This window comes from Cryptomeria japonica, chromosome 9, assembly GCF_030272615.1.
Source record: "Cryptomeria japonica chromosome 9, Sugi_1.0, whole genome shotgun sequence".
Taxonomy (NCBI): Eukaryota; Viridiplantae; Streptophyta; class Pinopsida; order Cupressales; family Cupressaceae; genus Cryptomeria; species Cryptomeria japonica.
Window position 1 is genome coordinate 190,724,883 of NC_081413.1, and position 17,394 is coordinate 190,742,276.

The 17,394-nt window shown below is 37.8% G+C and overlaps 1 protein-coding gene across 4 annotated transcripts in view; it reads right to left on the minus strand.

The window, feature by feature from the left end:
- Nucleotides 1-17,394, minus strand: part of LOC131040960 (uncharacterized protein At4g15545) — a 133,914-nt gene that overhangs the window by 98,300 nt on the left and 18,220 nt on the right. For all 4 annotated transcript variants that reach the window (XM_057973927.2, XM_057973929.2, XM_057973926.2 and 1 more), the window contains exon 2: nt 1,644-1,712. In XM_057973927.2, coding sequence (XP_057829910.2) covers nt 1,644-1,712 — 69 coding nt within the window. The remainder of the gene's footprint in view (nt 1-1,643; nt 1,713-17,394) is intronic.

A 17,394-nucleotide genomic window follows, 5' to 3' on the forward strand; every position in this document is an offset into this window, starting at 1 on the left:
GGAAAGTCCTTTGACCCCAATGACATGGTACCAATGCCATAACACATGTACAAAGTCCCATGCCTTGTGTACAAAGGCCATACCTTTGTACACATTTTGTAACTATGCATGATTTGAGGGGTCTTGACAAGGATTAAGAATGTGCAAGTGAGAGGTTAGAGAGTTAATTAATTTTAACTCACTAACAAAAAGTGGATGGAAAAAAGAAATTAAATAAATATACATATTTTTTTAATTTTTGGAAAGGGGATGGGGAACCTAGGTAAATAAATGATTAAATTCATTTACCTACGGTGGACTATAAAGGAAGGTTGATTAAGTGATTTTAGGCTAGAAATGGGGTAAAATAAGTAATGATGAATAGTGACTTTATTAACTAAATAATAAAATTTTATTTAATTAATAAGGAGATGCAAATGGTATAATTAATTTGATAAATAAGGATTAGTCAATCAATTTTAGAGGAAGTGGTCGGGCAATTGGGTAATTGACAATGTGTCAATTTTAGGTGTCTACTGGTGAATAGCAAATGGAAGTTCCAACATTCTCCCAAATGATATTTAATGCAATATAGTTTGTATTATTCCAAAAAGTTAACCTCATGCATGGAAAATGGATAAATCCATTGCATCCTTGCACTACAATAACATACCATTACTTAAACACTTTGTCAAAGGATCAATGGTATTTATCTAAGTGTCAAATTTTCCATTTTGAACTTTCCTTATCTCAACCATCTCCCTAACAAAATGATATTGCACATCTAGATGTTTATTTCAAGCCCAATAAACAAGGTTTTTAGCTAGAGAAATTGCACTATGAGAATCACAATTCAACACTCCATAATTCATAAAACCAATACCAAATTAACCACTATTTGTAACCATATGAATCCTTTGCAAGCACATGTTGTCACCATATACTTTGCTTCAGTTGTGGACAACACAACTATCTATTTCTACTTACTCATCTGACTTGTAGTTGTGCCAAACAAAGTAAAGGCAACCATTTGTTGATTTTTGGTTATCCAAAACTCTAGCCCAATGAGAATCCACAAAACCTTATATGTTCAACACCCTGTCAATGCCATTAGTACCATGGTAATGCAAACAATAGTTAAGATTTCCTTTTTATTATCTAGATTTTTTGTTAATTTGAATCTAATGTTCTACTTCTTTGCTATGCTGTGATATGAATCTACTTGGAACTCCCACTACTTGGGCAATGTTTGGTCTTATATAGATCATTGCATACACAAGACTTCCTACCACACTTACATATAGAACATTGCATTATAATAGGCAGACATCTTATATTGCCATTTATAATGGGATGTATATTACATGCCTCGATGAAATGATTCAATCTGTAAGAAGCAGACCCAAGAATCAAAAGAATCAGCAAAAGCATATTTGAGCCACTTCACACTACGGATTATTGCTTTCCAAAGCTATGAACTCACAAGTCTTAAAACTTAAAAACAAATATATGTATTTCATGAACAACAAACTCTATCAAAAAAGCACAACAGTTTCAGTTCACAGAAACTTTAATAAAAGGCAAAAACCACTCCAAAATTTTTATAATTAAATCTGTTTATGCATAATAGTACTAATCATTTTAGAAAATGATATAAACCACACCTTTGCCACATCCCTGTTAAGCTTCTTCACAGTAGCTGTTAGAGCACTCTTCTCATTAGTAAGCTTTGCCTGCCAAGAATTAAACATTTTAAAAATATTCCATGAAAAAAGACAAGAACAAACTGTAAAAAATAAGAAAAAGCACAACTGAAATTACCACATTTTAACCAAACAGAGACTTATATATGAAAAAGAATGGTACAGATATCAAAGTTTGATAAAAACAGCTAGATAAGAATTTAAACATCTTACTGAAATTCCTTGAGACAGAACTGCTAAAGGCATGTAAAGTGACACTTAAATCCAAAAAATGAAGTATAAAGATTAATAATAAAAGAGAGCTAATATATATGGAAACATTGATGAGCTATATGAAAATCCAGTCTCACATAGATAAATAGAGAAAGATACAAGCAAATTTCTGAAATTTCCAACTACTAAATATCACCAATGGAACAAGCGAACAACTCTATTGAATGCAACCATATCAATTTTCAATAAGAGAAGCAAAGAATAAAACAAATTAGTAAATTAATGAAAAAATGGGGGAGAGGAATCTAACACATAAAGACATTTACTAAGGTTAAACCACTAAATTTCAAAAACAGAAATCTTCAAGTTATTTCAAAAAGGAAAGCTGAGATTACAAGTTGGCCTAAAAGTAAAAATAGTGAAAATGCAAGTGAAATGGAAAGAGAATCTAAGAAAAGGTATTTACCAGTGTGTTTTGGAAATAAAAATAAACGTAATGATTTTTATCCACAGAAATCAGAATTTCAAGTTTTGGCCTAACAACAATACATATGGAAACATGAAAAGCAATGAACATTGACCAATATATTCAACGGGTTTAATTTTCTTTTGTATAAATGAATAATATGAAATGAGGTAAAAGAGAATGTCATTAATATACAATTTTACTTTGGTTACTAATAATCTACCTCAAGAATAGAAAATGCACTTCAAATTAGTTTATGAAGAAAAAGCCAAAAACTAAAAGTCGGCATAAAATAATGAAAATGCAAGTGTAATGGAGAGAAAATCTTTAAAATATTGTATTAAAATTACTGGTCATTAAGTTTCAGCAATAAACACAGTCAACAACTGTAACCACAGAAAACAGATATGTATCTTTTCAAAAGATAATTAGAATGAACAAAAATAATATAGAAACGTTAAATTACTCATTTGGCTTTGGATCCAAATAATGCCAATATGACAAAAAAAATTGGAAGTTGGTTTCATTTTGGATACGCCCATATAGTATCAATAGCAGGGTAGAAGTATTGACATCTGAACTGAGCCAAAAAAATTTACATAAGCACTCTACTCCTATCCTCATTGTAGATGGGGGATGGGAGGTGTAGTATGCAATCCTGTCTGGCATAATCTCTTTATTTAAATAATCTAATCCAATCTAATCTGACATAATTGAATCAAGATTAATTGAATTACAATTAAATTTGATACTGCACAAATTTTCAGTCAGCTTGGCTCAACAAATCTTTAATCAGGCCAACCCTGCTGAAAGCTCCAGTCAGGTCAGCCTTAAAAACAGAAATCTCTTTAAAATTAAAATTGGCCCTTAAAACTGCCAAATATAGGCAATCAGTCAAACCTTTAAACAAACAACAGTCAGTTGTCCCTTGAAAAGAACAGCAGTTTCTTCATAAATTTCTCCTTTCAACAGCAGTTTTCAACAAAAAAATTCACATCAGCAGCATTTCAATCCCCTTGAACAGCAATTAGATACAAAACAAATTTGACAGTGATTTCTCCTTTCCCCTTCAATGTTCCTATTCATTGAATTGGTTTAACATGCCCTCCTATGTTTTCCTCACTTTGAATCAACATACCCTTCCTAGGGCCATCCTCATTTTGATGCCAAATGTTGGAATGAATGAATGAAGTTCAAGAGAATCACATGGCACACACTTCAACAAGTGTATGCTTATATATCTATTATTGTATGGATAAATTGCATTGGTGCTTTTACATTACATTGTATATTACTTTCAAGACTTAACTAATTTGGTGTTATTATATTAAAATAAACAATAAGTGCCTAGGCGTACAACGTGTAGTCTACCAGTATATTATGTATAATAGGTGCTACCCCAGCACAAGTTGGAAATCAACTTTTAGACCACTTTATCTTTTGCTAGTAGATTATTGTCTAATACCAAAAAGAACTATATTACTACACAGAAAGAGGCCCTCGGTATAGTTTATGTACTGCAATTTCTGACATTAATTGCTGGCAACATTATTTAATTTTTTGGTGGATCAAGAAGCCCTATTAAACTTGTTGATAAAGCTATCATTCAAGGTTGGTGAGAAGATGGCTCATGTTACTTGAAGAATTCAAATGATTTTAGACTGGGAAAGAATCAAAGTCACATTATGGCTGGCACTCTCCAGAATTAAGCCAGGTGAACCACCCTGTTGTCCTCATTTTTGTTTTCAAAAATGAAGGACCATTACAAGAACTTTTTGTTAAAAAATGAAAAAAATTATTCTATGGCACGCTTCCTGAGGTGGAAATTCACCCCATCCTTGGGCTGAATCAATCGTTGATCCATCCCCAAGCTACGTTTCGAATTTCGTCGCGTTTCAAGTCCATTTGCTATATTTTTGCTTCAATGTAGGGGAATTTTTCGATGATTACCAATAACTTGTAATTTGTTTTTCAAACCCCCCTTGAAGCTTTTAGGCTTGTAGGGGAATTTTTCTCCAATTGCAAGTTTTTATAAAACTTGTAATGGAGGTTTTAAAACCCCCACTACTAGTAGCTTCAATTTAAGTGTTTAAAAACTTCTAAATGGGATTTTAAAACCCCTTTACATGTCTTTATAACTTAAAGTTGTTTTTATAATGTTAAAATAAAACTTGTAAATGGGATTTTAAAACCCCTTTACATGTTTTATGTGAAATCACTTGTAAAGGGAATTCTATTTCCCTATTACAAGTAATTTTACTTGTAATTTCGTTTCTAAAACCCGATTTTGCTTATAAAGTGCATTTTTCACATTTTAAACTTGCTATTTGGTCAAAATATCCCGATTTTGCCTAACATGTTGAAAAAGTGAAATTTTAAACTTGTTATTTCCTCCAAAAAACCCGATTTTCATTGGTTCATGCAAATTAAAACTTGTTATTGGTTCCAAAAAACCCGAATTGCAAAGAAAAACGTTTTTTTGAGGATTTTAGGCAAATTTTTGTGGAGATTTTTTGGGAGATAGAAGGCATTTTGGATTCCTCCCTATTTTCATGCATTGGTAGACACTTTTTACGCCACATGGAGGTTAAGATTGCTGGTTTTTAGGTTTATAACAGCAAACACGTTTTTGCCAAAAAACCACGTTTTTCTTCATTAAAGATGCCACGAATCAGCAATCTTATGAATCGTTTTGGCTTGGTATGCTAAGGCGTTGAGGTTAGAAAGAGTCTTGGCCACTTTCCATGCCATTTTCCATGCATTTGACACCACGTTTTTCAGTTTTGGGCATTTTTTCAAAAACGTGGCTAGGGTTTTGGAATGCGGTTAATTTCTTTTTCAGAGTTCTCCTTCCTTCTTTCAAAGATTGATCATCTTTTTGAAGAAGTCATTTTCAGATTGGAGCAAGGTAAGATTTCTTTTCTTCTTGTTTCATTTTTCTTGTTTTCAAATATGTTGGTTCTTCCCCAAAAATTGGTTTTGTGAGAGAGATTTTCCCCTTTGTAAAGCAATTTTAGAATTGCATTGTTCTTCCCCATTTTCCCTCTTTACTTGTATTCAGGATTTTAAATCCCAATTACAAGTTGGATGAAAATAATTGTTCTTCCCTTACGGATAAAATATTTAACCATCTTTTCTTGAAATTCCAAGTTGCAAAGATGAAAAATACCCATTCTTTCAATTTCGGGTTTTTAGAACCGGATTACATGTTGAAAGTTCTTCCCATTTTCTTGAAAACGATCTTCCCAAAATCTTTTCATTTTCACTCATATTCATTTCCATCATCCGTACATACCATTTCATCCACTCATTTCACACCTTCATTCATTTTCCCCATCTAAAGTCTACCTGCGGTCAGTCATCTAGAACCCGAAATTGGTCCAAAATGCACTCAAAAAACACTTATAAATGAGTTTTAAAGGTCCAATTACAAGTGCAAACTTGTCGTTACCCATTACACATATGAAGTTGCATGTTTGTTCTCCACAATTGCAAGTTAATGCTCTTGTTTATCCCACACATGTAATGTAGCTTCCGAAACCCGAAATTCACTTGTGAGCCCATTTTTGCATCAATTTATCCCTTCCCTTGTCAGTTTGGTTTGCGCACACAATCTACCAAATCAATGGATTAAGGCATGGGCCTTATTTTGCAAGAAGATTTCAAAATTGGAGAATGATACAAAGAAGAGATACAACAACAATTCATGGTTGAGAGCACATAATGCTTTCGAGACAAATATGGTCATGACATGGAAAGAGGAAGGCAGCCCTTTCCCTCTTGAAAAGCTAGTACTACCCCAAGCAAGAAGATAAGGTTGAAGTTCGTTGGACAAGGACACAAAGATCATTAAGAATGCAAATTCTCGTTCCGGTTCAAGATGCCTTCACTGATCCAGAATACTTCAAGTTCTAGCATACTGAAGCGACATGAACATCATCACAGACAAAGGATGATGCAGTTAGAGTTGTGTCTTTAGACACATGGAATAGTTTTAGTTATGCATTTGTAATTTTGTTTTGACAAGTTACATGTAAAAGTATTTTTTGTAAAATGCAAGTTACACATTACTTGCACTTTTGTAATTACATGTAAGGCAACTACAAGTTGTGTCCAATTAGGACTGTAGTTGGAATAAGTCTTAGTTAATTATTGAAGTCTTAGTTAGTTATTGAATAAGTCTTGGTGGTTGAGAGAATCTCTCAAGTTAGTTAGGATCCTGCCACCTTTTTCTCAAGGCTCCTCTTCTATAAATACTTGAGGGGTCTATTGTAATTTTTATCTTTTGGAAAGCAAGCAAAAACTTTGCCAAATTTACAACAAGAAGTCTTTGAGCTTATGTATGTGAATTGAAAGTTTTGAAGAATAATAAAGAAGGATTATTCAAGTTTTGAGTCTTTGAGCTACATGTTTGAGTTTGAATCTTTTTATTTCTTCCATGCAAAGTGTTTCTAAAGGAGCTTAGTCTAATCTGATTTGAAGTCTTTGAGCTGCAAGTAGAGAAGATTAATTAAAATAGGAAAATCTCTAGAAGGAGCAACAAGTCTTTGAGCTTGCGTCTATTCTTGACGAAAAATTATTGTTTGATAAGAAATATCAGAAAGTCTTTGAGCTTGCATTAGTTCTTGTCTTTGTGTTGAAAGAATAGATTATTCCAGTCTTTGAGCTATTGTCTTTTATTCGTTGTAAAATTTAGTATAGCAAAGGGTAGATAGGACTTCCAACAGTCAAGTCTTTGAGCTTGATATTGTTGTTCTGTCCCGAAGGAAGTGACGGGAGTCTTTGAGCTTTCAGGAAACTTCATTTCCTTTCTCTCGTTTTCATTTGAAGTTGTTACCATTATTATACATTTTCTTGCTTTCACTTTTCTAAGGAGAGAAAAGGATATAGGCTTCCTTGAAGAAAAAAGGAAGACTGTTGTCCCATCCTGTTTTTATTTCAGTTTTAAATAGATAGGGGTAGCCTTCCCTTAATTAGGAGAGTTTCATACTCACACATTGTGGTTGAAGCCACAATTTTGTTTGCTTTCACAAGTGTACAAAATTTTCAACCAACAGTTTTTGGCGACTCTGCTAGGGACACGGACGCATTCGGAAGCCTCAAGCTTTCGTTTGAAGACTAGTGTCTTGCCATTTTTTAAAAAATGAAATAACTTTTCTTGGGTTTCTGCTAGGATACGATACGCATTCAAAATCCTCACGCTTTTGTTTGAAGTATACCGGTATGCTATTCATTGTAATTCTTGTTTTTGTAATTTCTCAAACTTTCACCAAGGATATGTTAAATGGCTGCTCAAGGTCCTTGGGGAAATGTTTTTGGTCCATTGAATTTGACTCCGCCTTTGCATGCTCTCCCTAATGGTTCAAGGAAGAACTTTCCCAAGTTCTTTGGAGATGGACAGCAACACCCTGATGAACACATTGCTGCTTTCTACATTCCATGTGGTGTTCATGGTGTTGAACACGAAGATTTATCTGTAAGGCTATTTGTGGAGACTCTCCAAGGTATTGCAGCTAATTGGTTTTATAACCTTTCTGCTGGTTCAATTATATCTTGGGCCACACTTAAAGACAAGTTTGAAGAGAGGTTCAGGCCTATAGAAGATGTGCATGCATTGATAGCTCAGTTGGCTCAAATGAAAAAAGAGCCACATGAACCAATGCGAGATTTTGTGGCTAAATTCAATAAGTTCTGTAACAAAATTTCAATTGTTGCTGAGCCTACCACTACAAATTTGAAGTGCTTCTTCATCAATGCTCAAGTGCCTAAGGTGTGTTTCTTGTTGAGAAGAGTTGTTCCAAGAGACCTTGCAGCAGCGCAAGCCTTGACAATTGATATTGAAGATGATCTTATCTTTCCTGGTAAGATAAAGATAGAATCAAATGGGTCCAAAGAAATCTCTTCATTGGGATCATGGGCTATCAAGAGAACAGATCCCATGGTGCAGAAGTTGGCTAATGAGCTGATTGCCCTCAAAAGGCAAATAGCTCAAGGTGTATTCTCTTCCCCTTATGAAGACATTCCAAGGAGGCCATACCCAAATATTTCTCCTAGTTATGTAGCTGAAAATCAAGATAAACTTCCTTCATCACCAGAAGGGTTTTCTCTTGAGGCACCACCAAAAAATGCAACAGTGGAGGATTATGAATTTGAACAAAGTGATCTTGCTGGTCTCTTCCAAGAAGATGAGGAAGTAGACGTAGCTAGCGACTCTCAAATATGGTTTATGCAGACCGTGCCAGATACCATGAACAATACCCAACAAGAGGTTGAAGGCCACTCTTCCAAGGTGCTGATAAAGGAGGACAATCATGTCATGGTATGTGAAAAGATGATTTATGAACATAAAGACAATTCTATTTTGAAGTTTGGAAATTTTGATGAGAGTTGTCATGAAACAAATTTCAGCTCTCCTATTCAAAAGAGCAAGGAAGATATTGAAGAGGATACATTTTGGGATGAGATGGAATTGTTTTGTTCAAGCTTTGATGTCAAACAAGTATCCTATAAGTTAAAAGATCATGAGCAGCTTGAGAAAGATGAAAATCAAGAGTCTATTTTCCAAGATGGAGGTTTTGATATTTGTTCAAGTCCTCAAGAAAGTACTATAGAAGAGTTTTATTTAAATCTTGTTGATGATTCTCTCAAATCTGAAGTTTGTAAACAAAATACTGAGGAATGCAATGCAGTCATGTTTTCATTTGAATCACATGAAGATCTCTCTGTCCAACATAAGGTTATGGTTGAAGAAGCAGCTAATAAAGATGTAATCAGCAAGAAGAATTATGTTTTGGTCCCATCAAGAGGATGTCCAATCAGACATCTTTCTTGGTTAGAAGCCAATGGGAGGACAAAGGTTTCACTTGTTGCTGAGCCGGTAGATACACTTGTTGAAGAGGCCAAACATGCATTTTCAGCTAAGCAAGAGCAGTCTGGCATCAAAAATCTACTTTGGAGCAGCACTACATATGATTCATTTCAAGAGGAAGGTGAATTTGTTCATCTTTTCCAAGGAGTGTTGCATCAAGTTCTAGTGCAATCGATTGTTCTTCAATTGGTTGTGGCTTCTCATGATCATGCAAGGTACCATAAGTTGTTGAAAAAAAACAATTATTTTTTTGAGCCAATGAATGGTTTCATTTGAAAAGTTTTCATTGTGGCTAGTTTAGGATAGGTAGGTTTCTATTTCCAATAAGTGCAGTTGCACAAGTTAGCGTCTTAGTTAGTTGCTTTGCGTCAGTCATATCATCCTTTTGGTCGTCTACGTCTTTTACTTTTGGTCTTTTGTCTTTTTGATTTTGTTTTTGCTTTGATTGACTCTGTGGCCCAATGGATAAGAGGAAGGCACTTAGACTTTTGGATTCTTTTCTTTCACAATCTTTAAGGATAAATGAAAGAATTCCCCAATCAGAGCCAGTTGTTGTCCTCATTTTTGTTTTCAAAAATGAAGGACCATTACAAGAACTTTTTGTTAAAAAATGAAAAAAAAATTACTCTGTAGCACGCTTCCCGAGGCAGAAATTCGCCCCATCTTTGGGATGAATCGATCGTTGATCAATCCCCAAGCTACGTTTCGAATTTCATCGCATTTCGAGTCCGTTTGCTATGTTTTTGCTTCAATGTAGGGGAATTTTTCGATGATTACCAATAACTTGTAATTTGTTTTTCAAACCCCCCTTGAAGCTTTTAGGCTTGTAGGGGAATTTTTCTCCAATTGCAAGTTTTTATAATACTTGTAATGGGGGTTTTAAAACCCTCATTACCAGTAGCTTCACTTTAAGTGTTTAAAAACTTGTAAATGGGATTTTAAAACCCCTTTACATGTCTTTATAACTTAAAGTTGTTTTTATAATGTTAAAATAAAACTTGTAAATGGGATTTTAAAACCCCTTTACATGTTTTATGTGAAATCACTTGTAAAGAAAATTCTCTTTCCCTATTACAAGTAATTTTTTTTATGTGAAATCACTTGTAAAGAAAATTCTCTTTCCCTATTACAAGTAATTTTACTTCTAATTTCTTTTCTAAAACCCGATTTTGCATATAAAGTGCATTTTTGACATTTTAAACATGCTATTTGGTCAAAAAATCCCGATTTTGCCTAATATGTTGAAAAAGTGAAATTTTAAACTTGTTATTTCCTCCAAAAAACCCGATTTTCATTGGTTCATGCAAATTAAAACTTGTTATTGGTTCCAAAAAACCCATATTGCAAGGAAAAACGTTTTTTTGAGGATTTTAGGCAAATTTTTGTGGAGATTTTTTGGGAGATAGAAGGCGTTTGGGATTCCTCCCTATTTTCATGCATTGGTAGACACCTTTCACGCCACATGGAGGTTAAGATTGCTGGTTTTTAGGTTTATAACAGCAAACACATTTTTGCCAAAAAACCACATTTTTCTTCATTAAAGATGCCACAAATCAGCAATCTTATGAATCGTTTTGGCTTGGTATGCTAAGGCGTTGAGGTTAGAAAGAGTCTTGCCCACGTTCCATGCCATTTTCCATGCATTTGACACCACGTTTTTCAGTTTTGGGCATTTTTCAAAAACGTGGCTAGGGTTTTGGAATGCGATTAATTTCTTTTTAAGAGTTCTCCTTCCTTCTTTCAAAGATTGATCATCTTTTTGAAGAAGGCATTTTTCAGATTGGAGCAAGGTAAGATTTCTTTTCTTCTTGTTTCATTTTTCTTGTTTTCAAATATGTTGGTTCTTCCCCAAAAATTGGTTTTGTGGGAGAGATTTTCCCTTTTGTAAAGCAATTTTAGAATTGCATTGTTCTTCCCCATTTTCCCTCTTTACTTGTATTCAGGATTTTAAATCCTGATTACAAGTTGGATGAAAATAATTGTTCTTCCCTTACGGATAAAAGATTTAACCATCTTTTCTTGAAATTCCAAGTTGCAAAGATGAAAAATACCCATTCTTTCAATTTCGGGTTTTTAGAACCGGATTACATGTTGAAAGTTCTTCCCATTTTCTTGAAGACGATCTTCCCAAAATCTTTTTATTTTCACTCATATTCATTTCCATCATCCGTACATACCATTTCATCCACTCATTTCACACCTTCATTCATTTTCCCCATTTAAAGTCTACCTGCGGTCAGCCATCCAGAACCCGAAATTGGTCCAAAATGCACTCAAAAAACACTTGTAAATGAGTTTTAAAGGTCCAATTACAAGTGCAAACTTATAGTTACCCATTACACATATGAAGTTGCATGTTTGATCTCAACAATTGCAAGTTAATGCTCTTGTTTATCCCACACATGTAATGCAGCTTCCGAAACCCGAAATTCACTTGTGAGCCCATTTTTGCATCAATTTATCCCTTCCCTTGTCAGTTTGGTTTGCACAAACAATCGACCATATCAATGGATTAAGGCGTGGGCCTTACTTTGCAAGAAGATTTCAAGATTGGAGGATGATACAAAGAAGAGATACAACAACAATTCATGGTTGAGAGCACATAATGCTTTCAAGACAAATATGGTCATGACATGGAAAGAGGAAGGCAGCCCTTTCCCTCTTGAAAAGCTAGTACTAACCCAAGCAAGAAGATAAGGTTGAAGTTCGTTGGACAAGGACACAAAGATCATTAAGGATGCAAATTCTCGTTCCGGTTCAAGATGCCTTCACTGATCCAGAATACTTCAAGTTCTAGCATCCTAAAGCGACATGAAGATCATCACAGACAAAGGATGATGCGGTTAGAGTTGTGTCTTTAGACACATGGAATAGTTTTAGTTATGCATTTGTAATTTTGTTTTGACAAGTTACATGTAAAAGTATTTTTTGTAAAATGCAAGTTACACATTACTTGCACTTTTGTAATTACATGTAAGGCAACTACAAGTTGTGTCCAATTAGGACTGTAGTTGGAATAAGTCTTAGTTAATTATTGAAGTCTTAGTTAGTTATTGAATAAGTCTTGGTGGTTGAGAGAATCTCTCAAGTTAGTTAGGATCCTGCCACCTTTTTCTCAAGGCTCCTCTTCTATAAATACTTGAGGGGTCTATTGTAATTTTTATCTTTTGGAAAGCAAGCAAAAACTCTGCCAAATTTACAAGTCGTGTTTGAGCTTATGTATGTGAATTTAAAGTTTTGAAGAATAATAAAGAAGGATTACTCAAGTTTTGAGTCTTTGAGCTACTTTGAGTTTGAATCTTTTTATTTCTTCCATGCAAAGTGTTTCTAAAGGAGCTTAGTCTAATTTGATTTGAAGTCTTTGAGCTGCAAGTAGAGAAGATTAATTAAAATAGGAAAATCTCTAGAAGGAGCAGCAAGTCTTTGAGCTTGCGTCTATTCTTGAGGAAAAATTATTGTTTGATAAGAAATATCAGCAAGTCTTTGAGCTTGCATTAGTTCTTGTCTTTGTGTTGAAAGAATAGATTATTCCAGTCTTTGAGCTATTGTCTTTTATTCGTTGTAAAATTTAGTATAGCAAAGGGTAGATAGGACTTCCAATAGTCAAGTCTTTGAGCTTGATATTGTTGTCCCGTCCCGAAGGAAGTGATGGGAGTCATTGAGCTTTCAGGAAACTTCATTTCCTTTCTCTCATTTTCATTTGAAGTTGTTACCATTATCATACATTTTCTTGCTATCACTTTTCTAAGGAGAGAAAAGGATATAGGCTTCCCTGAAGAAAGAAGGAAAACTGCTGTCCCATCCTGTTTTTATTTCAGTTTTAGATAGATAGGGGGAGCCTTCCCTTAATTAGAAGATTTTCATACTCACACACTATGGTTGAAGCCACAATTTTGTTTGCTTTCACAAGTGTACAAAATTTTCAACCAACACAACCAAGAGTGTAAATAAAGACTTATGGATACACACTTATTTCAAATTGCTATATTACCATCCTAATGCAAAAACATGAATACTATTTGTTCATAGCACTGTTTCTAAGGGAATTACAAGCAAGCAAACACTGAAGATTAGCATGCAAAGCCAAGGCTTTCTTGCTAGTCAGTGGATTGTTGTTCCAGCTGGGGCCCAACCAAGTATTAAAATGTGTGATGTGATAGAAGATTGGGAATGAACTTCACGAGGCACATGAGGGTCTTATTGGAGGCCATATGGAACTTGAAGTTCATGCTACAACATGCAATGTACTCTTAGTAAGCCTATGGTGGCCTTGATGCCAAAGAATGGAGAACGGAATCTGAATGGGCAAACCACTAAAAAAACACTTTATACCCTTTTGGTCATTGGAAAACACTGTGTTATCTATTCATTCACCAACCATACATTTAGGACTAAACATTTTGGCGCCATTGCCTGAACGAACTTGGAGATAATTATGGCGGCAGGGGGAAGCAATTAATGGACCGGCCATTTAACTAGCAATTAATTGTCGTGGACAGCGACATGCACGAAGAGAGTACTACGGAAGAGGAACAAGAGGATCAGTTGACGGCAAACTTGGTGAAGTTGTGGGACACGTCGATCATGCAGTACGTGCAACGAGAGGCTAAGGAGAGAGCCGTCTCGGAAAGCACGGTACGTGGTGAACTCACCGTCAGCACCCCCGTCTTTGACCTACTCGGGAGTATTACAAGGTTACTCGCCAGAAATCTGATTGCACTCCAAGACCGAAGGGAGGAGACAGCAAAGGAACTTCGGCGGCAACAAGTCCTCTAACGGTACGAGGAGCGAAGTCGTAGGGAGGAAGAGGAGAGGGAGGCTAGTCGGCGCCGTACCTCTGGCACTTGATGCCCCTACGGCCAAACAAAGACAGACGTACCACTACCACCGAAGGAGTAAACGAGGGAACTGTACGGAGATCTCTCCACATAAAAGAACAAACCGAAAGGAGACGACAGTTAAGGGAGGTTGTCGACTCGAAGAGTCTGGAGAAACACAGCAGAAGTCGAAGTGTGAGTCGGAGTTGTAGTCGAGAGAGGCAAAAACCGTGTACGTGGAAGGAGTTGGCCGAGGTCGTCAGGAACCTGCCACTTCCAGACATAGCGGAGGAAGATCTCACCGACCAGGCCTCACACTCGACGTCAAGTGAAGAGGACTCCGGAGCCGAGTCCCAAAGTACTCCGTCAAAATATTCTGAACAAGGGCAGGAGGCGGTACAAGACCTGCACGAGGAAATCGCCACTATTTTTGAAGCAACGTTATCTGGCATTAAAACTTTGTCCTTGTTATAGGGCGTCAAAATAGGAGGGTCAGATCCGGAAACCCCGAGAAGGAGGGACTATAGAAGCGAAGGTGACCAAAGCCCGACTGACAGGAGCCCAACCAGACCAGGAGCATATGGTACCTCTCGGACACATAATATCTTTCCGGCATATAGCCATGTCCAAGCACTGCATAAAACCATCTAGAAAAGAACAATGGCACACACCCCGCAGAAGCAAAAACTCCCAAAATTCATGGGCGACGAGTCAGAGAATCCCGTACAACATTGTAAGACATGCGTGACCATTTGGGAAGCAAATGGCCATGACGACCGGGACTGCTGGTTGAAGGCATTGCCAACCACTCTGCGAGGAATAGCCATTGACTGGTATACGAACCTCGATGCCCAGCATAAAACGTACTGGAGCAATCTGAAGAAGGCCTTCGAGGAAGAGTTCAAACTCTTACGAGATGACAACAAAATTGTGGCAGAGATTTACAACACCAAACAAGGAAAAAATGAAAGTGTACACGCACATAACATAAGGCTCAGGGAACTACTCAATAAAATGGAGAACCAGCCGGCTGATGGTCTCAAGAAGAGATGGTTCGTTGAAGGATTGGTACCATCCCTCAGACGGAAGATGGAGGTGGTCCCCCTGCCCTCGTATGATGAGGCGTACAACCGTGCGATGGATATTGAAAGCGAAAATAAGACATCCCGAGGGAAGCGTCGGGTGAGCGATGGTGATAGTACGGATGAAGACAGTGATGGGGAGTCCAAAACCGTTCAAGCACTCCGAAGGGATATGATGAGAGTGATGAAAGAACTAAAGGCTGACAAAGAAGGTGGCAGGGAAGGAAAGGAGCTATGGTGCACCAATTGCAAGACGGAAGGACACACTAAGGGGAGTTGTCCCCACAAAGCCTTCTGTGACATCTGCCAAGTAATGGGACATTCTATTAAGGAATGCCCGTACAAGTTGAAAACACGGAGCACACAAGTGCTCTACGCCCAACCTAACCAAGTCACACGGCCAGCGACACCTCTGAAGCCGGCAGCAAACTCTGATGCCTCTCTTGGAGGGTATAGGAACAATCGACAAGGTAACAACAGGTCCAATCATAACACGCCAAGGAGTAGAATTCAATACGACGGGAAGGGACAACCCATGATTCAATGTAGAAAGTGCAACAAATGGGGCCACTTTGCGCGGGAATGTCAAAACGGGGGTGATGCAGGAAGTTTGCTATGCAAATGGTGGGGTCCAGGGAATCATGAGGACATAGACTGTCCAAGGCAAAAAGGGGTGAATATGCTGGAGGTGGAAGGACCGAGGGAAGGCGTATTGGCAATCACAAGATTGCAAAACAAAAAAGCCATGTACCCTGATCCTCGCACGGAGAAGGAAAGACTACAGGAAGCCAATGCGGATATTAAGCGGGCGATGGTAGAAGAGCGGAGGGCCTTGCACCCGGCTGCCAGTACACCACTCTGGTCAGGACCGGAGAAAACTATCATTAAGCAGATGTTACAGACCACAATACCGTACGGGTATTCAACCTTCTACAGACCATGCCACAGTTGAGGATGGCCCTGACAAATGCAGTCGGTGACACCACCATCGGCCAGGAACACCGAACGATGACAGAACCACATAGTATGGCTCTGGTGAAAGAACATGGTACGGACGCCATGGACCCTATGCTACTCACAGTAAGCATTGGACGAAAACCTATCGTGGTGGAGATGGACATAATGGGACAAAAGCTCACAAACACCATTGTGGATGGCGGGTCTAGAGTCAACGTACTATCGGAGGAAACATGGAGAAGCCTTGGCAAGCCTGCTCTCTGGCCACCAACATTCCATCTCGTCGGTGCAAACCAACACGGTATCAAACCTCTCGGTACACTCATGGCACAAAAGGTAGTGATCGAGACACAACAATTCATTCTAGATTTCGTAGTCATTCCATTGGAAAGAAAAGAGTACGACGCCCTCCTAGGAAGGGGGTGGCTGATCATGGCTAGAGCCAATCATAACTGGAAGAAGAATACACTCTCAATCAAAAGTGAAGGCCATAAGTATGTGATTGACCTGAGGAATCAGTCCGTCAGTGAAGAGCTTGCGTCGTCTGATTCCGACTCAGAGGACTCAAACAGATGGGAGTGGGGTTCCGAAGGAGACAGAGGAGGGAGGGAACCCAACGAGGAAGGAGTGCTGGAATTGGACGGATGATCTGAAGATGGAACTAGTTCATTGGCCGGAAACTTCCATTGGCAGATGGAGGACTACAAGGTTTTCCACCCAGAGTGCCACATGCTGCAAATATGCAAGATTGGGGAATCAAGGGGCGGTACAGAAGAACAGTCATTTCCCCCGGAGTATGGTAGGTACCAGGAAGGGATGGCACGGGTGGATGTCACACCAGCCCACCAGTTTGAACAAGACAAACCCATCAAGTATGAGGAAAGGGATGTGAAAAAAATCAATCTAGGCAATGACGAGGACCCGCTGGTGATACTCGTAGGGGATGACTGGAACCCCGTACTGGATCACTCGTATGGCGTACGCTAGTCAAGGGAGTGTTTGAGTTATCTGTACGGCATACGGTCGACAAAGAAGGGAGACTAGCAGTGTTTGAGTCATCTGTACGGCGTACAGTCGGCAAAGATGGGAGACTGGCATAGTCCATACGGTGTACGACCTGCAAGGGGAGGAATACCGTACGGTGGAACATTGCACCCATAGGAAACTAAGTCATACGATCTTGTACGACTACCAGCGGATAAGGGAAAAAGACTTTACAGTCAGAAAATAGACATACCGTACGTGCAGGATCCGTACAATCCCCTCATTTGTGGCATTCGTACATGCAGGGAGCAGTTGTATAAAAAGT